The sequence below is a fragment of the Perognathus longimembris genome, chromosome 6, assembly GCF_023159225.1.
Source record: "Perognathus longimembris pacificus isolate PPM17 chromosome 6, ASM2315922v1, whole genome shotgun sequence".
In the NCBI taxonomy this organism is placed as follows: Eukaryota; Metazoa; Chordata; class Mammalia; order Rodentia; family Heteromyidae; genus Perognathus; species Perognathus longimembris.
The window spans coordinates 6,824,166-6,847,610 of NC_063166.1; the positions used below are offsets into that span (position 1 = coordinate 6,824,166).

The following is a 23,445-nucleotide window of genomic DNA, read 5'->3' on the forward strand; positions in this document are numbered from 1 at the left end:
AGATGTAAATCTCAACCCTTTTTTGAGGGAGAGGAAATTTTCTGTAAAAATTTAGCATTATTCTAAGTAACGAATGAATCAGAAATTTCTCTGAGGACATAGCCATTGTCTCCCTGTATAGCTGATCTTTGTAAGGGGACTGTGAAGTTGAGGTGGAAGAGTCAAATTGTTTTACTACTTGGGTAGGAAAGTGATTTATCCACATTTAAGACCAGAACTGTCTTGTGCTTAATTGCCTTGCTATTCAGGCAAAAGAACATTATTTAAATTTAAAAACAAAACGAAACCCATCTTGATCTTCTTTCTTTGAGTGGCCCATCTCTTTCTGGAAATGAGTTATTTGCCTGCTTCCTTTTTGTTTGTGACCTGCAGCCCAATTTTGACATGCTTTATAACCATGTGAAGCAACTGCTCTCCAATGAGCTCCTCCTGACCCAGATGGAGAAGTGCGCCCTCATGGAAGCCCTGGTTCTCATCAGCAACCAGTTCAAGAACTACGAGCGGCAGAAGTTGTTCCTAGAGGAGCTGATGGCACCCGTGGCCAGTATCTGGCTTTCGGAGGAAATGCGAAGGTAGAAGAGACAATTCTCCCCACAGTCTCTTTGCAGTTGAACACCCTTTCTGCTCTGAGAGCCCCAGGTTGGGGGGTGGGTTCTGGAAGGATATTGGGGTATAATGGCACTATCAGTGGAATCTGAAGTTCTTTCTAGGCCCTTTGTAATCTAATCTCGAAAACTACTGCCTTGCCTGGTAGAGAGAGGCATGGCAGAACAGGTAGGAAGAGAGACAGCCAGCACTGTCACAAAGGCTATGGGGGGGGGTGGTGGTCATGGGGTTTGAACTCAAGACCTGGCTGCTGTTCCTGAACTTTTATGTTCAAGGCTAGTGCTCTACCGCTTTGAGCCACAGCTCCACTTCCAGTTTTCTGGTAGTTAATTGAGGTAAGAGTCTCATGGACTTTCTTGTTCAGGCTGGCTTTGGGCCATGATCCTCAGATCTCAGCCTCTTGAGGAAGTAGTAGTATAGGTGTGAGCCACCAGCGCCCAGCTTGCTTTGGGTCTTAGCACAGTACCAGCACCTTTGGAGAACTGCAGAATGGCCAGTAGGGGCCAAAGTAACTGCCACACAGAGCCTGCCTTTATCCATGTGGCAAAGCATTTTTTTTGCATTTTCAAATACGTATTCATGAGGTGCTCCTGAGGGGATATTTGGAAGTGTAAAAGGAAATTTAAACTTTCCAAGGACAATTGATAACCATTAAGTTCATCTCACTGTAAAAACTCCTCTTTGAAGCCAAATAAATAGTCTTTCTATTAGGTTTTACAAGAGAAATTGTCTACTTAAAATATCCTGCTGGGGCTGGGAATATGGCCTAGTGGTAGAGTGCTTGCCTCATATACATGAAGCCCTCCCTGGGTTCGATTCTTCAGTACCAGAAGTGGCGCTGTGTCTCAAGTGGTAGACTGCTAGCCTTGAGCAAAAACAAGCCAGGGACAGTGCTCAGGCCCTGGTTCCCAAGCCCCGACACTGGCAATATATATACATACGTGTGTGTGTGTGTGTGTGTGTGTGTGTGTGTGTGTGTACGTGTGTACATCTCCTGCTGTAACTTGTCTTTTCCCTTCTTCCCTCTAGAGCACTGTTGGATGTTGATGCTTTCATTGCCTACGTGGGTGCAGATCTGAAAAGCTGCGACCCAGCCCAGGAGGATCCCTGTGGCTTGAACCGAGCGCGAGTAAGCCTCCTGTGGGGATGGGAAGCTGCATTGGCCCCGGGTAGAAGTGTAGGATGCTGCCATTGTCAAGTTGCTCTTAGGTTTGTTTTGTCTATACTGGTGAGAATCCTGGAGTCTCCAACTGCCCTAAGCTTCTCCTTTCTTTTCTTCTTTAGTCCTGAATTCTTGAGTTAGTTCCCACAGCAGAGCAGATGGTCTTTTCTATGAAGTCATTATTTTGGCTTCAAGGATCTCTAAGTAGATCTGAAGACTGAAGGTGTAATGAGGAAGTAGGTGAGAACTTGGCCAGCAGGGTGAGTCCTCCCTGCTATTGCTCTCTGGCATGTCAAGTCCTAAGAGATGGCCAAGCTTGCATACCTGAGGTTTTTTAGTGCTTTGCTGTTCAAATTGTTCCTGGCTCCATTATGGCAAAAGCTACATTCAGTAAGCTGGCAAGTTATAGTAGGTTGGTTGAGAGCTATGGTGAAGGGATTAGGGCAAAAGCTGCCCAAGTCCAAGCTGGAAGGCACAGGGTTAGCTTGGAAACAAAGTAAAATAATGGCAATGAAAGTACTGTCTTAGAGCATGTCTAAGTCTCCTTCTAACTACAATCCTGTGGGAGGGTCACTAAACCCCTGGAAAGACATCCTAACGAAGGAAAACTTCTAAAACTATATTGGTCCTGCAGATGACTGAGCGGACCCCGCCCCCGTTAAACTTTACCTTAAAGGAAGGGACAGGATCGGGTGGGGGTGGGAGACACAGAAGGATCTTTCCTCACCTCTGGCCTCTGCAGCACTTGTACTGTAGCACTGGATAAGTTTAACAGCACCTTGGTCTTTTGTTTCTCTTTCACATTTACATTGGTTTCAATGTTGCTTTTCTACAGATGAGCTTTTGTGTCTACAGTATTTTGGGTGTTATAAAACGAACTTGCTGGCCTGCCGATCTAGAAGAGGCCAAAGCTGGGGGATTTGTGGTGGGTTATACCCCAAGTGGCAATCCAATCTTCCGCAACCCCTGCACAGAGCAGATTCTAAAACTTCTAGACAATCTGCTTGCCCTTGTAAGGTAAGTCATAATAAGGTTTTGGTCTGTTCTTTTTGTTTTGTTTTGTTTTTGTTGCCAGTCTTGGGGCTTGAACTCAGGGCCGGAGTACTGTCCCTCATTTTTTTTTTGCTCAAGGCTAGCCACAGCGTCACTTCCAGCTTTTTCTGTTTATGTGGTGCTGAGGAATCGAACTCAGGGTTTCATGCATGCTAGAAAAACACTCTACTGCTAAACCACATTCCCAACCCAGTCTATTCTTTTTTTTATTATTTTTTTCATCTTAATCTCAAAAGTTTCATCTGTTTACATGTTTTATCATTGTAGTAGTAATGAAGGAATAGGTCTTCATTCTTCCCAGTGGGTGGGGGGGGGAGGTCTTCTTTAAGACTAGAAGCTCCCTCAGGGTACTGGTGGCTCATAGCTATCCAAGAGGTTGAGATGTGAGGATTTCAGTTCAAAGCCAGCCTGAGCAAGAAAGTCCATTAGCCTCTTATGTCCAATTATGCAGGAAGAAAAAAACAAGTGGAGCTGTAGCTCAATTGATAGAGCACTAAAAAGCTCAGGGACAGCATCTATGCTCTGAGTTCAAGCCCCAGGACCACACACACACACTTTGCTTTTTAGAGACACTGCTGTGGTATTATCCTGCTGTGTTAGGATTCACTCTGTGTTCATATGCCTTGTCTTTTTTTTGGTTGTTGGTCATGCAGCTTGAACTCTGGGCCTGGGCACTGTCCCTGAGCTCTTCAGTTCAAGGCTAGCGTTTGACTACTTGAGCCACTGCTCCACTAACAATTTTCTGGTGGTTAAATGGAGATACGAGTATCACAGACTTTCCTTCCCTGCCCTGGCTGGCTTTAACCCTGATCCTCAGATCTCAGCCTCCTGAGTAGCTAGGGTGACAGGCGTGAGCCACCAGGTACCTTAAGATGTTTACACTGCATAGTTAATCACCTCCATTCGCATGGCTGTCCAAGACCACACCTGCTGGGAGGAATGCTTGGGGCCCAGCTGTCTGGGTGGGTGTGCATCACTGACTCCCACCCTTGTCACCAGAGAGAAGCGTTGACATAGCATCCTTATTTCTTTCAGAACCCACAACTCATTGTACGCGCCAGAAATGTTAGCCAAAATGGCAGAGCCTTTTGCTAAGGCTCTAGATATGCTTGAAGCTGAAAAATCTGCCATATTAGGTAAGAAATGCAACTTTCCCTGTAAGTTACATTTCCTTATAAGTTGATTTTCCCTCTCCATAGGCTCCTGGAGCAGCTTTGTTGTGATTGTGTCACATTGTACTTGTGTGGTACCGCCTGTTGGTTCAGAAATGGATTATGAAGTTCCTTTTGGCCCTACAAGAGCACGTGTACATATTTCATTCATTATCTTAGCAGCCAGAACTCCCATTTGTGTTCCCTTCAAGCTGCTAGCACCATTAGATTCTAAGGAAGCCATGGTTTTTTACCTGAACAATAATGGTATTCTTTCCTGCTTTGTGTATGAGGGTGTGTATATACACAACCAAAATTTATACAGGAGGGATGGAGGCGGGGTTCAGTGATAGTGTCTGCCTATGGGGTATAGCTTTGGCTAGGCTACCCACTGAGCACTCCTCAGCTGTAAACAAAGGAAGCGGTTTGTTACTTTGCCTTTTTTGTTCATGTCTGTGTCTAGCCCTAAATGGTGTTGGACACCACTATACTTAATGTCTATGTTGCAGACACCTGTTAAAATAAAACTTCCAGGGCTGGGAATGTGGCTCAGTGGTAGAGCACTTGCCTAGCATGCATGAAGCCTTGGGTTCGATTCCTCAGTACCACATAAATAGAAAAGGCCAGAAGTGGCACTGTGGCTCAAGCGGTAGAGTACTCACCTTGAGCAAAAGAAGTTCAGGGACAGTGCCCAGTCCTTGAATTCAAGCCCCAGGACTGGCAAAAATAAATAAATAAATAACAACACATGGATTGCTATAAATATAATAGGAAGTAATTACTTCACAACACATGCACTTTTCCATTCTTCAAGTTAAGTCAGGAACTCCTGCTTTAGAAATAGGCGGTCCATGAGATACACTAGAATGAAAGAACAGTCCTTCCCCCACCCCCCACCCCTAGCTTCTGATTGATTAGAAATATAAAAGTCTCATGATCTTCCAAGACATTTGTGAGACTGAGGTGAGTGGATTTTATTTGGATCTGTTGCCCCTATGGGGATTTTGCATATAACTTTCCTTGAGAAAGGGTTTCTATGTCTTGGGGTTGGGGTGGAGCTGTCCTGGTACTTCATGGAGAAATCTTTTTGCAACGTCACTCTGTTTGGTACAGACTCCATCTAGGAAAATCCAGGTCCAGTGTGAAATCTTGTTACACACACACGTACACACACCCCTACACCTGCCTGATGCCCTGTGTCTGGCAGCAGAGCAGCGTGCTCCTGACCTCTTCCTCTGTAGGATTACCTCAGCCTCTCCTGGAACTCAATGACTATCCTGTCTACAAAACAGTCTTGGAAAGAATGCAGCGCTTCTTCAGCACTCTTTATGAAAACTGGTAAGGAAGGAGCCACGCCCTCTTCTGGCATATGTACTTACAGGAATGGCTAGGTATTAGTCTTTGATCTGGAATTCTTTTGGACACAGAAGGCGGAGCAATAATTGGGAGAGAAATTCGTGCTGGTGTTGAATCAAAGCCCATTTGCCTGGGCTTGGTATCTTCCTAGTTGTCCTAAAGCTCCTAGTCTTAGCTCTGACTTCATCTTGGTGCCCAGTGTGTCTGCGCTTCCATTGCATGACGTGCTGAGACCAGGTAGCAGGCAGCGTGTGGGGCTGCCTTCACTCGGCCCCTCTCTGCTCAACCCCTCACTGCTGACACACCCAGTCTTTGGCCCCAGATACCCACAGTTGTATTCAGGCCAATTTCATAGGCTCCTCCCTTGTGAGTTTGTATTACTCATTAGTGAAGGGTGCTCTGGACCTTGGCTAGCAACCTGTGTCTTAGCAGATGGTGGGTTCAGGGTAGAAGAGAAAGAATAATTTCTCCATTCTGTCAAAAGTTGCAGTTGGCTCTTCAAAGCTCAGGTGCTCTTAAGGTGTAAATACAATTGCTTTGCTAGCTAAAATACCATACTGTAGACCAGAAATGAACTCCTTAGGGCAGTCAGGGCCAGCATTAAAGGGTACGGGGTTTGTCACTGCCATTGATTTTTGCTTTTCAGTTTCCATATTCTGGGGAAGGCAGGCCCTTCCATGCAGCAAGACTTCTACACCGTGGAGGACCTTGCAACCCAGCTGCTCGGCTCAGCCTTCATCAACCTGAACAATATTCCCGACTACCGGCTCAGACCCATGCTTCATATCCTTTCAGAAACCCCTAGGTGGGCTGGGGACATGGCCTAGTGGCAAGAGTGTTTGCCTCGTATACATGAAGCCCTGGGTTCGATTCCTCAGCACCACATATATAGAAAAAGCCAGAAGTGACGCTGTGGCTCAAGTGGTAGAATGCTAGCCTTGAGCAAAAGAAGCCAGGGACAGTGCTCAGGCCCTGAGTCCAATCCCCAGGACTGGCAAAAAAAATAAAAAAGAAATCCCTAGGTAGCCCAGAGGGTCAGAAAACTAGGGACAGGAACTGGAGGGAGAAGGAAGAGCTTCAAGGAGCTGGTGGGATTGTATATCTAAGAATATTAGAATCTGGGCTGGGAATATGGCCTTGTGGTAGAGTGCTTGCTTCGTATACATGTAGCCCTGGGTTCAATTTCTCAGCACCACATATATAGAAAAAGCCAGAAGTGGTACTGTGGCTCAAGTGGTTAAGCTCTGTCTTTCAGCAAGAAGAAGCCAGGGACAGTGCTCAGACCCTGAGAGTTCAAGCCCTAGGACTGGAAAAAAGAAAAGATTATTATAAAACCTCATTGAAGGACAGGAAGGTTAAAAATTTGAAGGGTATTTTTTATTTTATTGACACAAGGTCTCTACCATGTAGCCTAGACAGATCTTCCTACCTAGACCTCTCTAGTGCCTTGGATTACTGGCACATGCCACCATGCCCTGCTTGTTTATGAATAGCCTAGACTGGATTACAGGCAGGAGCTACCATACCAACCTCCTCCTACCTTCTCTTCTCCCCCACTCCCAAGATAGGATCTTGGTTTGTTGGTCATGCTGGCCCCAACTCCTGGCTTTCGTCAGTTCTTCTACGTCAGGCCCTCAGTAGCTTGGGCTGCATCTGGAGAGGGGTTTTTGTTAGGGGAAACTTTCATTGTTTTGTTGTTACTGTTTTGCCCAAGTTATAGAGTTTGAGTTCTCACACTTGCTGGACTTGCCTGCTTAGCTGTCCCTCCACTACGTGAGCCATGCTGCTAACCTGGCTTTTTTCTCCCAGTGCTCTTCTACTTGAGCCACATCTCTAGACTTTTGATTTTGTTTTGTTTTGTTTTTGGAGATGGAGTCCCGTGGACTTTCTTCGTGGATTAGCCACATCCCAGCCTCCCAAGTAGAAGCCACTGTGCCTGACTTCAGACTCTTATGTAAAGTTGTCTTGTGTGAAGCTGTAAGGAAACTGGTGAGGGTGAGCTCACCACAAGGGTGTCCTCCTTTTCTCCAGCCCAGTGCCCACAATGAGCAGCCTGGTAGGAAGGACAGTCAAACTGCAAATAGAATGGAGTTTCAGCGCAGTTTGGGATTTAAACTATTAACACAGCGTGCTCTTGGCTGAAACTTCTTAACCCACTGTAGCACGGGTCTTTGTGAAGCCTCTTGTGCTCTCCTGTCCGCCAGAGCACTATGAAGCCCTGGTACCTCCCATCCTTGGACCTCTTTTCACCTACCTCCACATGGTAAGAGACCCTTTCGCCATTCCTGAGTCTTGTGAGCCCTTTTATCCCGCCCCCTTGGGGAACTGAAGGCATTCACCTGCCCAGGAAGCACCTTCAGATGCCGCTTGTTCCTTACCTCCTGCCTGCTGAGGAGGCCACTCGGGAGACTCAAGCAAATGCTTCTCCTGGGCCTGTGTCCCTGCTCAGCAGTTAGGCAGGGGAACCATCTGGGCAGTGATAGAGGGTCCGAGATTCAGAATTCTAAGAGTGTTGTCGGCTGGGGCTGGGCACTGGTGGCTCACGCCTGTCATCCTAGCTACTCAGGAGGCTGAAATCTGAGGATCACAGTTCAAAAGCCAGCCCGGGCAGAAAAGTCCCCGTGAGACACTTATCTCCATTTAACCACTCAAAAACCAGGAGTGGAGTTGGGGCTCAAAGTGGTAAGGCGCCAGCCTTGAACAAAAGATGTGGACATGGGCAGGCCGTTAGTTCAAGCCCCAGGACCAATACCTCCTCCCCCCCAAAATAATGTTAAAACCTCACAAGCAGAGGGATTTCACCCTTGTGCGGGCCTGCCGTTGGTGGTAGACTCACACTTGGCTCATTGTAGCACCATAGATACGTGCTCTAGTCTGTTCCACTGACCCAGCACGTCCCCCCTGTTTCCCCAGAGACTTTCCCAGAAATGGCAAGTCATCAACCAGAGGAGCCAGCTGTGGTAAGGAGCATGCCCACAGTGCTTGGTGATGAGCTAGCCAAGGAGGAGGGAGGGGCAGGGGTCCTGCTGTCCTGGGTTTGGACAGTGGTGGATCACCGTTGTTTGCAGCCTCAATGGTTGATTTTGATGGTAGACTGTGACTGTAGGCAGACCCGGATCAAGTCTTCGTGGGGCTACACAGCTAGTAAGGACCACTCCCAGTGGCCCACCGTCTATGTAGAATACAGCTCTGAAGGAAGCCAGAAGCGGGGCAGAGCGTCTGGAGAGGGCTGCTGTTCCTTACCCTCCTCTTTCACAGCCTCATGGAAATTGTCTCCTGGTTTTTGGCAGTGGAGAAGAGGAGAGCACAGAGGAAAATCCAGAGTCTCAAGAGATGCTGGAGGAACAGCTGGTGAGGATGTTAACCCGAGAACTCATGGACCTCATGAGTAAGTGGCGTGTGGGGACAGGGCTAGGGCACATCCCTCAGCCATCCCCAGGGAGGCTGGGTGGATGCCGAAATTCATAGCAACGCCGGCATGTGGGAAAATAATTAGCCAATCTAAAGATATGAACTGAACCGAACTGTACTCAGGCTAGAATATGAAGTCTAAAATAAGGAGAAGTTTGGCTGTTAGAAGTAACTGCATGTCCTGAGCTGTCTGGCGCTATTTGCCTATTTTTTGGAAATGTTGACTGAAACCATTTCCTTGCAATCCAAGGGGCCTATCCTAGCCAGTAATCCACGCCCCCCAGGCTAACAGTGCACCTCTCCCCTCCTCCTGGCCAGAAATAACCTTGCCCCCCAACCTTGTTTTCTTGCTTTAGCGGTTTGCTGTATATCAAAGAAGAGTGCGGACCACAGCACAGCGCCCCCTGCAGATGGGGATGGTGAGTGCGCTTTCTTTCCTACCTGACACTTGGGGCTCTGTCATCTCATGCTGGCCTTCTTGCTGTATGTAGTCCTGCTGTACATATCCTAACTTCTTGATTCCTGTGGATCTTGGGCAAATGTTAGCCCCTCCAAAAGGTTTTTCCATGATCAGCTTACCAAAAATAGCAGCTCTGGCCATTCTGTAGTCTTCCTCCACTGTAGTTTATTTCCTGGCTCTTCCCACTATCTGCATTACGTTTTTACTACTTATCTCCTTCACTAGAATGTAGTCCCACCAGAAAAGGATTCCGCTTATCCCTTATTTTTTTGCTAGTCCTGGGGCTTGAACTTGGCCTGGGCACTGTCCCTGGGCTCTTTTTGCCCAAGGCTAGCGCTCTACCACTTGAACCACAGCGCCACTTCCACCTTTTTCTGTGATTACTTAGAAATAAGAGTCTCACAGACTTCCTTCCCAGGCTGGCTCCAGCCTCACATTTCAGCCTCCTGAGTAGCTAGGGTTACAGGCATGAGCCCCCGGTACACAGCCTATACCTTTTATAGCCAGAGCCAGATGTGCTGTGGACCCTGGCAGATGTGTTCAACAGTGGCAGGCCTCCTCGTGCTGCCCCACATGCCCGGTTCCATCCCGCTCTGGAGCCTCCAGGGACATGAGCTTCAGGAGCGCCGCGTCCTCACGAGCGAGCTCCAGGCAGCTCAGGATGTGCAGCCCTGCCGTGCTGTGTTGCCGGCTGTTCTGCAAGGATGGAGCCTCATTCTGCTTTGCTTTCAGATGAGGAGATGATGGCCACGGAGGTCACCCCTGCGCCCATGGCGGAGCTCACAGAGCTGGGGAAATGTCTGATGAAGCATGAGGTGAGGAGATGGATGGGGGATACTTTTCCTCCTCACACAGCTGGAGAAGAATCAGTGCCACACTTTTCTAACAGAAAAGGGCATGTTGCTGCAAGTCCTCAGTGTCTAGCCGCCCTGGCCTGAGCCACAGTGCCACTTTTGGCTTTATCTGTCTATGTGGTATTGAGGAACTGAACCCAGGGCTTCATTCATGCTAGGCAAGCACACTACCAGTAAGCCACATTCCTAGCATGAAATTCAATTTTTTTAAGAACCATCAGAGAAAATGGTGCTCGTGTCCTAATTGTGCTTCCTTTCCTTTGCAGGATGTGTGCACAGCAATGTTAATTACTGCCTTCAATTCCCTGGCCTGGAAGGATACTCTGTCCTGTCAGAGGACAACCACGCAGCTCTGCTGGCCTCTCCTCAAACAAGTACGGCTAGCCGAGCCTCGGGTGTTAGGTCACTGGATTGGCTACATCTGCTGCAAACTAGGGTGCTGGGCCTTAAGATACCTCCTGTCTCCTGAGCACAGCTGTCTTCCTAGGTGCTGACAGGGACCCTACTGGCAGAGGCCGTCACGTGGCTTTTCACCAGCGTGCTCAAAGGTTTACAGATGCATGGGCAGCATGACGGGTGCATGGCTTCCCTGGTCCACCTGGCCTTCCAGATCTATGAGACACTGGTGAGTGCAGAGGTCGTGGGGCAGGTTGGCCACAGCCTCCTCACTCCGCCTGCTTCCTCAGAGATGGGTTGGCAGGGATGGGGCAGGTGGCCAATGCCAAACTACTCGGAGTGAGCTTATCCCAACTTATCAGCGCCCCAGGTACCTAGAGATCAGAGCTGTGATGGAGCAGATTCCTGAAATACAAAAGGATGCTTTGGACCAGTTTGACTGCAAGCTCCTGAACCCCTCCTTGCAGAAAGCAGCTGACAAGCGACGGAAGGACCATTTCAAACGCCTCATTGCCGGTTGCATTGGGGTAGGTCATGCTTCCACCCACCCCACAGGGCGGCTTGTGGTCTTGAACCGTGTGTGCTCCCAGGCCGCAGCAAACCAGACCCAACTCAGTCATTGACCGTTATGGTGGGATGATCTCTGACACGCTACTCAGAGCCCAGCATCAGCTCCTTCTCATTTGTTTTCTACAGAAACCCTTGGGAGAGCAGTTCCGAAAAGAAGTTCACATTAAGAATCTCCCCTCGCTTTTCAAAAAAGCAAAGCCAATGCAGGAGACAGAGGTGCTGGACAGTGAGGGGGGCAGCCTGGCCGCCATCTTTGAACCCTGAATCAAGCTGTTGGGCATCTTCCTCAGCCTCTGTCATCTCTTCTTCCCTTCCATAGCTAACTCTAGCCCTCTCACAATGCCACCACCTCACTGCACCGTGACCAGCCTGGAGACACATCCAGGTCTGCAGCAGGAGAGTGGGCCCTGGGCAGGGCCACAGTGATTCTACAAACCTATCACGAGAGGATGAGGGCTTTCTGTCGAGGTGTCCCGGATGATTCCCACCCTACTTGGACTTTTGGCTTTTCTAAGAAAAGCTAGAGAATGGCCCTTCCTTCCAAGCCCTTTGCCCCCACGCAGCCACAACTGCAGAGCGGGAACTGGGGGAACTGTGGGACTCCCAGAGGCTCAGCCCTTAACTCCCTGCACCAGTTTCCCCTGGACCACTGCTAGTCCTGCTGAGCTCTGTGTTGCCAGCTGGCAGGAATCCCTCCTCACCCCTGTGGGTCTGTCTGGATTAGGTGCTAAGTGCTGAACAGAATTTGGCCAGTTCTCTTATCTTGATCTTGGGCAAGAATCTGGTCGCCTAATGGGATCTATAGTACAAGCAATGGCTGAAGTCTGGGCACAGTGTCAAGCACACCTCCAGGGACCAGGGCTGGGCTGTTTTAGTGCAAACATCTTCCTTCCTAGAGCTCACACATTTGCCCTTCTATGAATGACCCTTAAGGGTTTCCCCAGCCTCACAGTCTACTCAGGCATAAAAGCCATAGCACCCTATTCTGATGATGTCACATCTAAGACCAACTAGGCTTACGTCATCTGTGACAAGCAGCTAGGAAAGCCACGGTCCCCTGGGACTACTTGAGTCCAGGTGCCTTTAAAAACCTCATGGTCTTTCAGGTCCCTGATCATTCTTTCAAAGATCCATTTCCAAAAGAAAGAAAATGTTTACCCATAGCAACCTGTACTGCAAGTTCATCATAGACGTCATTGGAAAGCACTGGAGGACATGGATGTGGGACCAAGCCTGAGTGTGATGTAAAACAGGTTTGTTACGTAGAAGCCGTAGTGTTACGGCCATGTGCTCCAGAGGCTAGCTATCAGGGCCTCAGTGAGAGGCCATGGACTGGACTGGCGCTCCTAGCTGGTCCAGGCTGCAGGCACAGGAAGGCTGAGGCGGCCCCACCGCTGTGCACTGGATAAGCCGCCTTCTTCCTGCCGGGCGCACACACACGGGGGCTCTACTGATAGAAGGCAATCTCAAGGTTATTTCACCGGGGCTGGGAATATGGGCTAGTGGTAGAGTGCTTGTCTTGCATACATGAAGCCCTGGTTTGATTCCTCAGCACCACATATATAGAAAATGGCCAGAAGTGGTGTTGTGGCTCAAGTGGTAGAGTACTAGCCTTGAGCTAAAAATAAAAGCCAGGGACAGTGCTCAGGCCTCAGGACTGGCAGAAAAAAAGATTATTTTCCTCCAGATCTGACAGCTGCCTACTCCTGTCTGGCTGGGGCTGTGGAGGGTATAGCGGTATTTATTATCTTGTAATATTCTGAACATCCTGTGATTTCATGCTAGAAGTTTTCTATTGTTTATAGAACCTTTTTGTAGAGACATTAAAACACCTCTGCATGTCAGTAAAAAACCTCAATTTCACAGAGAAAGACCCTATCTGCATTTTTCAAGCCAGTGAAACACCTTGATAAGGCTTGCAGCATCCAGCTTACCAGGGACCAGATGGGAGGAGCTGGGCCTACTGTCTCTTCATCCAACTAGACCAGCATTTCACTGTGGCTCCTAGCCCAGACCCTGACGGCCTTCTCTAAAAGGATTTGGTGAGGGCAAGCCCCCTCCCCTTTTGCTTGCCCCATGAGAAACTAGTTTGACTGTGCCCCCCAGAAGCTGCCTCAGTTTGACCTTTCTCAGGAGGGTTTAGAGACATGGACTCAATCTGCCACTGCTCTGAGGAGAAAAGCCCCATATTTGCAGATCAAAATAGTATCAGAACATGAATTTATTTACACCAGAGGCCTTACAAAGGCATAAATCTCATCTGTGGCACATTTAACAAAATGTATTGACTGAAAATAAAACTGGAATTGGACGTTTACCACACAGTACAGCAGTCCCAGAAACTCCAGTGCAAGCCCTAGTCCATCTGAACCGCATCCAGCTCATCCAAGAACCTCCGACACTTCGCCATCAGAATCTTGATAGCTTCACTCACCAGCACATCTGGTGGCAACACTCCTGTTGACTCAACTGAAACTGGGATCAAAGACACTTTAGCTTTAGGGAGCTCCTTCCCCAAGGTAATAAGTTCTGAAAATTAAGCTGCCCTCTCCCCATTTGATACTCACAGATGTAATGGTCTCTAACACGGGCAAGCTTTACCACCTTCTTCAGCTTCTCATTCCGGAAGATTTCTCTGCTGAAGGTATCTAGCCGAGGATTGGCAACTCTGGCCACCTTTCTACCTAATGAAAACAAGCCATGTCACATTGACAATGTCATAGTCTGTTAGAAACCAAGAAAGCAGCAGGTACCAATGTAAACCTAGCTGCTGAGGAGGCTGAAATCTGAGGATCATAGTTCAAAGACAACCTAGATAGAAATCTAGAAGTGGTGCTGTGGCTCAAAGTGGTAGATAGGGAGCAAGGATAGTGTCCAGGTCCTGAGTTCAATCAATCCCCATGACCTCCCTCCCCCCAAAAAAGTTCCTTTATTTCTTCCTGTCACACACCAGGTCCTGACTAAAATGCCACAATAGTATACCTTGCACTTCCTGCACCTCAATAACACCAGGTGAGAAGCACCGGCTCAGTTCCTCAGCCGCCTCCCCTTCCACGGGCTCAAGCAGGGTGATGTCTGGTAGAAGCCTGTAACTGGCTGTCGCCACTGGGGAAAACTTGGCATGATCTTTGCCTAGAGACAATGGAGGAGTCCACCTGTGAGAAACCTGTTACCCCTAGCCCTCTGCTTCGCGCTGAGTTGATCATGCAGCACTGTCATCCCCCCATTGGGATAGGCCGGGCCCACAGGGTCCTCACCAATGCCCTTGACACAGTGCATGAGCAGGTCAATCTCTTGGCCAGGCCGCAGTTGAGCAATGAGGATGTCGTCATGCACTGGGCGGATAGTGCCCTCTGGGAAGACGTCAGCCTGGTTTCCCAACGGAACCCATGTCATATGCCTGGTATATACTAGAAGAAAGCAAACCAGAAGATCCCATTGGCTAAACGAGCATTCATCAGCAGGCGGACCCTTGTGCTCGCACTACTCCTCACCTTTATGGTTCACGTAGAGTTCATTGGGGTCAGAAGAATCTTTAGCAGCTTGGGGGTTCCGGGTACACCTGACCTGCAGACGGAACTGCAGTGTGTCTATCTCTGTACCTTCTTCATCTCCTGTACAGACGGAAGAGAGCACTTACTCATGAGTGTTTCAGTGCTGGGCACACACTGCTTAAGTCTTCACAAACGAAAGCCAGGACAAGAGTTCTCACAGAGAAAAGAGACCTAATGGAAGACGCGTCACTTGCCCAAGGTCACAATGGTGATGAACTTAGGTAGCCCCACTCTAGAGCATATTTTAGGGCAAAGCATTTAACATTTCTCTCTAAATTTCCTTTACCTTGGTTCCGATATTCAAACAGACGAGGATCGGCATGAATGGGAATGAGCCCCAGGCGATGAGCAAGGATCTCATCTTGGACAATAGATGTATTGTTGTACACCAGGACTTTTTCCACGGCCATTGTTGGCACCTGTCCGAGGAAACAGAGTCTCCGGTGTCCAAAAACCCAATCAGCTCTCCACCCATCCCTCCATCTTCTGAGATAAGGAAGCCTTCCTAAAAGAATTTTATATAAAGCTCACATCACAGAAAAGCCTAAAATCGTAAGAATAATTAAGGGGCAACTTTTGGGGAGCGAGGAAAGGGTGTGAATTAGAGCATCTCATTTATATTTTTTTACTTTATTGTCAAAGTGAAGTACAGAGGGGGTTAGAGTGTCATTTGTAAGGCAGTGAATACATTTCTTGTTCAACTTGTTACCACCTCATTTTCCCCCGCCTGCCCCCTCCCCCTTTCCCTCTCCTCCCCATGCGTTGTACAATTGGTTTATAGCAAATGGTGTGTTTTTATCCTCAAATTTTTATTATCAAACTGATGTACAGAGAGGTTATACCAAACGGTTTTGTAAGTATGAGCATCCCAATTATTAGGCAGGCTCTGTTACCACTTCAGCCATGCTCTTTTTGCTCTTATAAGTCATTTTTCTGATAGAGACTGGCCTTGAGCAGTGAACCTCCCGTCATCACCTCCACAGTAGACCGGATATGGCCCAAAGGGGTTAAGTTTAATTCTGCAAATGATGTTCTAGTTTTCCCCATGCAACTCCTGCCTCCCCTCCATGTCTATTAATAAATACCTCAGCTAATAGAATTCTTCGAAAAGCATTGGCAATGGCTGCATCAATTCCCACCATATCAAACTCCAGTGAGTCTTCGTCCATATGTACCACATCCACACGAAAATTCTAGAAGGACAAGAAAACGTGAACCCATACCTCTTTACAACTAAGAATATTTCATCCCCTTAACATATTGGCATCCCCCACTCCCAAGACCTTCCTCTGCCTGTATGACCCCCATGTTCTTTCTCCCCCAGTCCTTGATAGTCATCCGTTCATTGAACCCTACACAAGATGGTTCATAACCAAACCATCCACAGCTCTTCCACGCTGCGCAGTTGTCTTATTAGATGTTGCTGCATTTGGCACCATTTAAAACATCTCCTTTTTAAAAACTATTTCTTTTTTTTTTTTTTTTTTGGCCAGTCCTGGGCCTTGGACTCAGGGCCTGAGCACTGTCCCTGGCTTCTTTTTGCTCAAGGCTAGCACTCTGCCACCTGAGCCACAGCGCCCCTTCTGGCCGTTTTCCATATATGTGGTGCTGGGGAATAGAACCGAGAGCTTCATGTGTAGGAGGCAAGCACTCTTGCCACTAGGCCATATTCCCAGCCCCTAAAAACTATTTCTTACTACATGATTTTACTATGGCTTTTGTCTCAGATCTTTTTTCTCTTTATTGAGACAAGAGTCTCACTATGTAGCACAGGCTAACCTCAATCTCATGATCCTCCTGCCTCTACCTCCTAAATGTTGGAATGCAAGCATGTATTCTGACGCTAGCCTGATCTTACTTGAAAGATCTGGCCTGGTATACTTTTCATGCAGGAAATGATGCCTTATCGTTCCCATTTACCCCCTTGTGAGCTTGAACTCAGGGTCTGAGTGCTTTCCCTTAGCCTTTTTTGCTGAAGACAGGCATTCTATCACCACTGAGCAACAACCTCCACCTCTGGATTTTGCTGGCTAATTGCCAACCTAGCTTCTAACCACAATCCTCAGATCTCAGCCACCTGAGAAACTCGGCAGCACCAGGTTATAGTCAGTGCCAGGCTCCAAACCACTTTTATCAGTAAATGCTGATACCACCATCCAAGAGAACAACACCTAAACCCCAAATTTACCTGTTACCTCCCCATACTCGTTTTTCCTCTCGCGCGTCCTCAATCTCAACTCCTATGTACAACCTAACAGATACACTAACCATGCATGATCATCCTCAAATTCAGACTGCAAATCTCATCATTCCTGTTTAAGAACTCTTCAGACGCTCACCATCCCTTTCAGTGCCTAAAATACACTCCTTATTTCCTTTCCACTCAGCCACCCTACTTAGCATTCTGGCAACAAGTGAACTACCGGGATATTCTCAATGCTGCCTGAAGAGATGCCGCCTCCGGCACGAACTCTTACCGTGCTCTTCCTAGCAGTCAACCGAGGCTGCGGCCCCCGCCGCGCCCCGCCGCGCCCGCAGGCCCAGCAGGGGCCGGAAGTCGGCCACGACCCACGACCCAGGACCCAGGACCCAGGACCCAGGAGACGGGAAACCTGCCAACGCTCGGCGCGACCCCGCCCGGCCCGGGCCCTGCCGGACCCTGCCAACACCACCCACCTTCTCGAAGCGGTCCTGGTCCCAGGCGTCGTCGTAGCCCGCATAGTTGCCGGGAAAGTCCGTGGTGTGAACCTAGCGCAGAGAGGAAAGCAGTCCGCGAAAAGGCAGTGAGGCCGGGGCCGGGCGACTCCGAGCCCACCCCGTCCGGTCCCGGGCCCGTCCCATCCCTTCCCCGGAACTCACATTGCGAACCCCGTACTCCCCTAAAACCACGCGGCTCCGCATCTCCTCCACCGCCCGGGCCGCCGCCATCTTCAACTTCCCCGCGAGACCCAGCCCCGGCGCGTGCGCTCTCCGGGCCCGCCTCGGTCTCCGTGACGACGCCCCGCCCCTTGCCGTCCGAAGCATCGCGATACGGGGTCCCGTTGGCGTCCACGTCCCCAACTTCCGGAAACCACTTTAGGCCAAACATCCGGGTTTCTCTTCTGGGCTTTCCGGCCGGAGATCCGTGTCCCCCTCGCTCCGGCGGCGTCCCCGGCCCGGGCCCACGCCGCCCACCCTTCCCCCGGCCCGCGAGGCTGGCACCGGCTCCAGCGACGGGAGCCCTCGAGGGACATGGCGGCCTCGGCGGCGCCGGCCGGCGGCGCTCGAACCGGAGCTGGCCCGGAATGGTCCGGGTTCGAGGAAAACATCCAGGTAATGGCCCCCAAACGCCGGCCGCCCGTACCCCACAGGCGGCGGCCGGCCTGACGGGAGCCTGGAATCCGCCCCGCCGGCAGCGCCCGCGCCCCCGGCGGGTCCCCCCGGCCCTCGAAGTCAGCGGAGCCCGTGCCGGCCCGAGAGCAGGGCTGGGACCTGGTCCCCGGCCGGGCCGGGGTCCCGGAGCCTGCCCGAGCTTGTCCGGACAAGTCAGGGGGGCTTCCGGGGCCAGGCGTGGCGGGGGGGCTCACCGGCCCTCGCTCAGAATGTACACCGGGTGCGCAGTGGTATTTGAGGCCTGGGAAAGACAAAAGAAGCGGCCACCTTCGCAACTCTGTCAGGCCTGATGGGACCAACAGGATTGAAACGAGTTGACAAGTAGTAGGTGTCCCGGCAGAGCGCCAGAGCTGGCGGCCCAGGGTCCCCGGGAGCCGTGAGGGGGGAAGAACATGGCACGATCTGTAGTGATTCCAAGCCACGTCCCCGGCAGGGCGAGAACAAAGCCCCAGCCCCCGGGGTGAGCGGAGGACTTAGCGGATGGAGCTGAGAGGTGCTGCTGCGCTCCACGAGAGCCGTTGTCTTCCCAGGGTGGGGGCTCAGCTGTGATTGACATGGAGAACGTGGACGACACGTCAGGCTCCAGCTTCGAGGATATGGGGGAGCTGCACCAGCGCCTGCGGGAGGAAGAAGTAGATGCTGATGCCGCCGCCGAAGAGGAGGAGGATGGCGAGTTCCTGGGCATGAAGGGCTTTAAGGGACAGCTCAGCCGGCAGGTGGCTGATCAGGTAAGCAAGACAGCATCCCAGGCCGTGGAAAAGCGTATCTCGACATGGCCTGTGTTGCTTGTGTGTGTGTGCTGTTACCCGGGTTTGACACTGTCCCCTTAGCTTTTCTGTTCAAGGCTAGCACTCTGCCACTTAAGCCACACGTTCATTTCTGGGTTTGGTTTCGGTTTTTTTTTTCTGGTTAGTTGGAGATAAGAGGCTCACAGAACTTTCCCTCCCAGGCTGGCTTCAAACTGTGCTCCCCTTAGCCTTCTGAGTAGCTAGGACAGTAGTTGTGAGCCATTGACGACCAGCTGTGTGTGTCCTGTGTTCTTTAGTTGGTACTGATGATGTTCGTTGCAGCTTATCCAGTTGAAGCTATGGAGAAATATTAACATACAATAGGTAGCAAGGTCTAGAGCCATGTGGTGACTCCCACCCCTTCTTGCTTCAGATGTGGCAGGCAGGAAAGAGGCAAGCCTCCAGGGCCTTCAGTTTGTATGCCAACATCGACATCCTGAGACCCTACTTTGATGTGGAGCCTGCCCAGGTGCGAAGCAGGTGAGGATCCTTCTGGCGGCGGTTTTCCTCTTCACACCTAGCCTCCACCCAGACTATAAACAAACCCCAAGCCCTGAGCTCTGTTGCCCCCTTCCCTCCCCACAGCCCCAACACCCCTTGTCACTGCCCCTGTCACCGTACACAGCACGGCAAAGCACATTGTCCGCTGTCTCCCTTCATCTGGTATACTACTCAGCGTCTCCAGACCTAACTCAAATGCCATGCCCTTTGTTCTGCACTTAGTCCCCTCCCCGTCAGCCATCATGCGAGGCTCCTATAGAATCCTGCTCTTTCTCTAATGTGTAGCACTTTAGACTGAAGTATATTCTTATTCCCGAGCCCGTTGTCTCAGACACCAACAGTCCTCAAAGATAGGGTCTGCCTTCTTTATCTTTCCATTCCTGTCCTCAGAACCAGATCCTCATTATATAGTTGAGTTGTCAAGTGACTTTCAAGGTGAGGTTTAATCTTGGCTTGGCTCTTTGTTCATCCTTTAATTTAGAGTGCTTCTGAAATACCTAGGACCACTAAGCAAGTAAGCTTTTGCCCTACTAGGCACTGTCCTGCTGTCAGAATCAGTGGTGAGGGTACATGGGAGCCTTGGTATGGCTTGGTTGGGTATGGTTACAATAGTATTCCTCTGTTAGGATGAGACATGCAGGAGGGACACTGAAACCCCTGCAGGTGTAGGTGGGCAGAGTGGGCTTCCAGGGGAAGTGCTGTTTAGCTAAACATCCCAAGGTATCGTTAGAAGCTACCACAAGACAGTGGAGAAATGACTGTGTTTTTATTCCTTGTGTATGCAATGTAATACCTTTTAAGAGAACGGTGCTTGGAAGAGACAGGAAACACACTGTTTCCCTCAGTGCTAACACCTTTACTTCTAAACTTTTCCTGGGACTTCTCCATCACAGCCCTGAATTCTGTGCACCTCCCTGCTGAGGCTTGCCCGTCTTTGTAGGGGAGCAGGCCAGACCGCGAAGGGTCAGGAGCTCTGAGTTCTCCAAATAGCTGCTCCTTCAGCCAGCTCGTCCCATCTGTCTTTACTGCCGTTTTCTCTCCCGTCATCTGGCATATCCCTGGGCCAGACCCCATTCCCTAGCATTAGAAAAATGAGGAAGATCCAGGCTTGACTTCCAGAATCTTCAGCTTAGTGCTTTCTCTGCTTTCCTCTCTTCTCCCTCAGGCTTCTGGAGTCCATGATCCCAATCAAGATGGTCAGCTTCCCCCAGGTGAATAGGGATGGCGTGTCTGGGGCGGCGGGGTGGGGGTGGGGAGCACCAGTTCAAGCCTGGAAAGGCATACAGAGGAGATGGGCCCTGCACCCTCCAGCCTGAGTGAGTTGGTCATTCACAGAAAATCGCAGGTGAACTCTACGGGCCTCTCATGCTGGTCTTCACGCTGGTTGCCATCCTTCTGCACGGGATGAAGACGTCCGACACCATTATCGTAAGCCCGGCAGGCCTTGGGGTGGGGTGGCAGAAGAAGGCTGAAAACTGGCTGACGATGTGACGGGGAGCAGGGCAGGAGCAGCCCCCGCCGAAGGCCCTGGCTGAGGCTGAGTCTCAGGCCTCCTGGCACTAAGTCGAGCCTTCACCCCACAGCGGGAAGGCACCCTGATGGGCACAGCCATTGGCACCTGCTTCGGCTACTGGCTAGGTGTGTCGTCCTTCATTTACTTCCTTGCCTACCTGTGCAACGCCCAGGTCACCATGCTCCAGATGTTGGCACTGCTGGTAAGGAGCCTGGTAGGGTGGACACGGTGGTCATAAAAAGAGTAGCTAGGATAGGACCCAGTCTGACTGTGTGCCGGGGCCCCTGGGCCTGAATTGGGAGGAGGAAGCTCAAGGACCATCTGTTTCCCAGGGTCTCCCTGAGGGGCCAGAGTCCAGGCCAGCCTGAGTGGCTTTCCTCCCGCCATCCTTCTCCCCAGGGCTATGGTCTCTTTGGGCACTGCATTGTCCTGTTCATCACCTACAATATCCACCTCCACGCCCTCTTCTACCTCTTCTGGCTGCTGGTGGGTGGGCTGTCCACCTTGCGCATGGTAAGTGGTCCGCCCCACTCAGGGCTCTCTGATGGTCCTCCCCTGGTTTGGGAGTACCCACCCTGCCCCTCCCTTTGAAACAGGCTCTCTGAGCCCTATGTCTGTGGCCCTAGGTGGCAGTGCTGGTGTCCCGGACCGTGGGCCCCACCCAGCGGCTGCTCCTGTGTGGTACTCTGGCGGCCCTGCACATGCTCTTCCTGCTCTATCTGCATTTTGCCTACCACAAGGTGGTAGAGGGTAAGTGGCAGGGGGCCCTGCATGGGGAGGGCAGCCAGGGAGCCCGCCTGGGGCCGGCCAGCCAGCTCACGCCCCTCCCCTCCTCCTCCTTTCAGGGATCCTGGACACACTGGAGGGCCCCAACATCCCACCCATGCAGAGAGTCCCCAGGGATGTCCCAGCCTTGCTCCCAGCTGCGGGGCTGCCTGCCACTCGGCTCAACGCCACAGCCAGGGCTCTGTCAGTGGCCCTGCAGCCACACTGACCCCACCTGAGGTCCCTGGCCGGCGCTGTCCCCTGCTGCCGAGTGGAGGATTAAAGGACAGTACTGATGATGTGTCTTGTTGATGGGGTCTGTTGTGCCACTGAGCCGTGGTAGCCACTTACGCATCTCCGTGACACCATCGGGCCCTCCGAAGGGCACAGGGCCAGAAACTCCTGGGCAGGACTGCAAGACTTTGCAGCCATTGCAGAAAGTGGGTCAGCTCCTCTGAGACCCCTCACCACCTACCCCTTCCTACTCTTCTCCCCCTCCCCTTTGTCTTGCTAAATATAGACTTGGTAATTAAAATATTGATTGAAGTCTGGAACTGAGGCTGCTGTCCCAGTGGCTCTCCTTGCCACCCTACTTCCTAGACACACTCCTGTTCTGTCAGCAGCAGGTCCACGCGTTATTTCCATTACCCCACACACCCAGGCAAAAGGAAGGTGGGGAAGGCGGACTCCACAGAGCCAGGGGAGTGATCACTCAGGGAACTGCCCCTGAGGGCAAGGGGAGCCAGGGGCAGGCCTGAAGCAGGGCCTCAGGGAGAGGCCAACAGGCTGGGACACACGAGGGAGTGTGTGGAGTGGTGACAATTGGACACAAACTTCCTTACTAAACCCCAGGTCATCACAAGGCCCTTCTGCACCTGGGCCATGGTGAAGCTAGTTTTCCTATAAAGCTCACGCTAGAAGCCACCCTGACTTTGCCTTGGTTTTACTGTGCCCAGCACCTCAGGAGTGCTCTCTTCCTCTTAAAGAGTGCTGTTGGTCTTAAGAACAACCATCAACCCATTAGTCTGCTCGCTGAAGTTGTGGTTGGTCAGTAGAGGAATAGGATTCTGACTTCACTTAATCCTACTTTTAAAAGAAAAACTTGGGCTGGGAATGTGGCTTGGCAGTAGAGCGCTTGCCTAGCATGCACAAAGCCCTGGGTTCGATTCCTCAAGCACCACATACACAGAAAATGCCGGAAGTGCAGCTGAGGCTCACGCGGTAGAGTGCTAGCCTTAAGCAAAAAGAAGCCAGGGACAGTGCTCAGGCCCTGAGTCCAAGGCCCAGGACTGACAAAAAAAAAAAAAAAAGAAAAACTTGGCCAGGTGCTGGTGGCTCACACCTGTAATCCGAACTCCTCAGGAGGCTGAGATCTCAGGATCCGGGTGGGAAGCCAGCCCAGGCAGGAAAGTCTGAGAGACTCACCTCCAGCGAGCCACTCAGAAAAAGCCAGAAGGGATGCTTTGGGCTCAAGTGGTAGAACACTAACCTTGAGCAAAAGAATCAGGCTCTGAGTCCAAGCCCCACGACTGCCCTTCCCCCCCCCAAAAAAAAGGCTTACCATTACCCTTTTAAGTGTGGGCCAACAGCATCTTCCCCTTCTAACACAGAGAGTAATGGTACCTCCTTTTGCCCTGTATTAGATACCTGGTGGACAGGGTTGTTGTTTTTTTTGGCGGGGGGGTCAGGCCTAGAGATTGCTAAGCAAGCACTCTGCCTCTTAAGCCATACCTGCAGCACTCCCAGGGCCAGTGTGCTACCACAAACCTGGGATTACAGGTATTACACACACACACACTGCCCCCCAGCTTGTTAACATCTTGCTTTTTGCATGGCTGGCTTGGAGCCTCAGTCCTACAGATCTCTACCTTGTAAGGCCTGAAGCGCCCTCACCCAGCTCTTTTATTTGGACCGGGTCTTGGTATGTAGCTCA

General features: G+C 50.8%; 3 protein-coding genes across 3 annotated transcripts in view; 2 read left to right on the forward strand and 1 right to left on the reverse strand.

Annotated features, from left to right (window-relative positions):
- Xpo5 (exportin 5) overlaps window positions 1-11,308 on the forward strand; it is a 36,363-nt gene extending 25,055 nt beyond the window's left edge. The window contains exons 18-32 of the mRNA XM_048347700.1: window positions 373-572; window positions 1,636-1,735; window positions 2,604-2,785; window positions 3,857-3,957; window positions 5,214-5,310; window positions 5,975-6,111; window positions 7,494-7,591; window positions 8,242-8,288; window positions 8,619-8,716; window positions 9,096-9,158; window positions 9,932-10,014; window positions 10,320-10,427; window positions 10,541-10,678; window positions 10,812-10,976; window positions 11,146-11,308. Of these exons, the coding sequence (XP_048203657.1) occupies window positions 373-572; window positions 1,636-1,735; window positions 2,604-2,785; window positions 3,857-3,957; window positions 5,214-5,310; window positions 5,975-6,111; window positions 7,494-7,591; window positions 8,242-8,288; window positions 8,619-8,716; window positions 9,096-9,158; window positions 9,932-10,014; window positions 10,320-10,427; window positions 10,541-10,678; window positions 10,812-10,976; window positions 11,146-11,283 (1,755 nt within the window). The 3' untranslated portion in view covers window positions 11,284-11,308. The remainder of the gene's footprint in view (window positions 1-372; window positions 573-1,635; window positions 1,736-2,603; window positions 2,786-3,856; window positions 3,958-5,213; window positions 5,311-5,974; window positions 6,112-7,493; window positions 7,592-8,241; window positions 8,289-8,618; window positions 8,717-9,095; window positions 9,159-9,931; window positions 10,015-10,319; window positions 10,428-10,540; window positions 10,679-10,811; window positions 10,977-11,145) is intronic.
- Window positions 11,309-13,222: 1,914 nt separating this feature from the next.
- On the reverse strand, window positions 13,223-17,538 carry Polr1c (RNA polymerase I and III subunit C). Its single transcript, XM_048347707.1, has 9 exons — window positions 17,433-17,538; window positions 17,250-17,321; window positions 15,659-15,766; window positions 14,860-14,992; window positions 14,514-14,633; window positions 14,277-14,429; window positions 14,002-14,151; window positions 13,587-13,703; window positions 13,223-13,494 (listed from the first exon to the last, which is right to left on the reverse strand). Exons 1-9 carry the CDS (start codon window positions 17,499-17,501, stop codon window positions 13,376-13,378), a joined length of 1,041 nt encoding a protein of 346 aa, XP_048203664.1. The 5' UTR covers window positions 17,502-17,538; the 3' UTR covers window positions 13,223-13,375.
- Window positions 17,539-17,640: 102 nt separating this feature from the next.
- On the forward strand, window positions 17,641-22,070 carry Yipf3 (Yip1 domain family member 3). The gene is made up of 9 exons (XM_048347710.1): window positions 17,641-17,885; window positions 18,476-18,673; window positions 19,107-19,213; window positions 20,400-20,445; window positions 20,570-20,662; window positions 20,818-20,949; window positions 21,147-21,260; window positions 21,374-21,497; window positions 21,593-22,070. Exons 1-9 carry the CDS (start codon window positions 17,805-17,807, stop codon window positions 21,739-21,741), a joined length of 1,044 nt encoding a protein of 347 aa, XP_048203667.1. The 5' UTR covers window positions 17,641-17,804; the 3' UTR covers window positions 21,742-22,070.
- The last annotated feature ends 1,375 nt before the right edge of the window (window positions 22,071-23,445 follow it).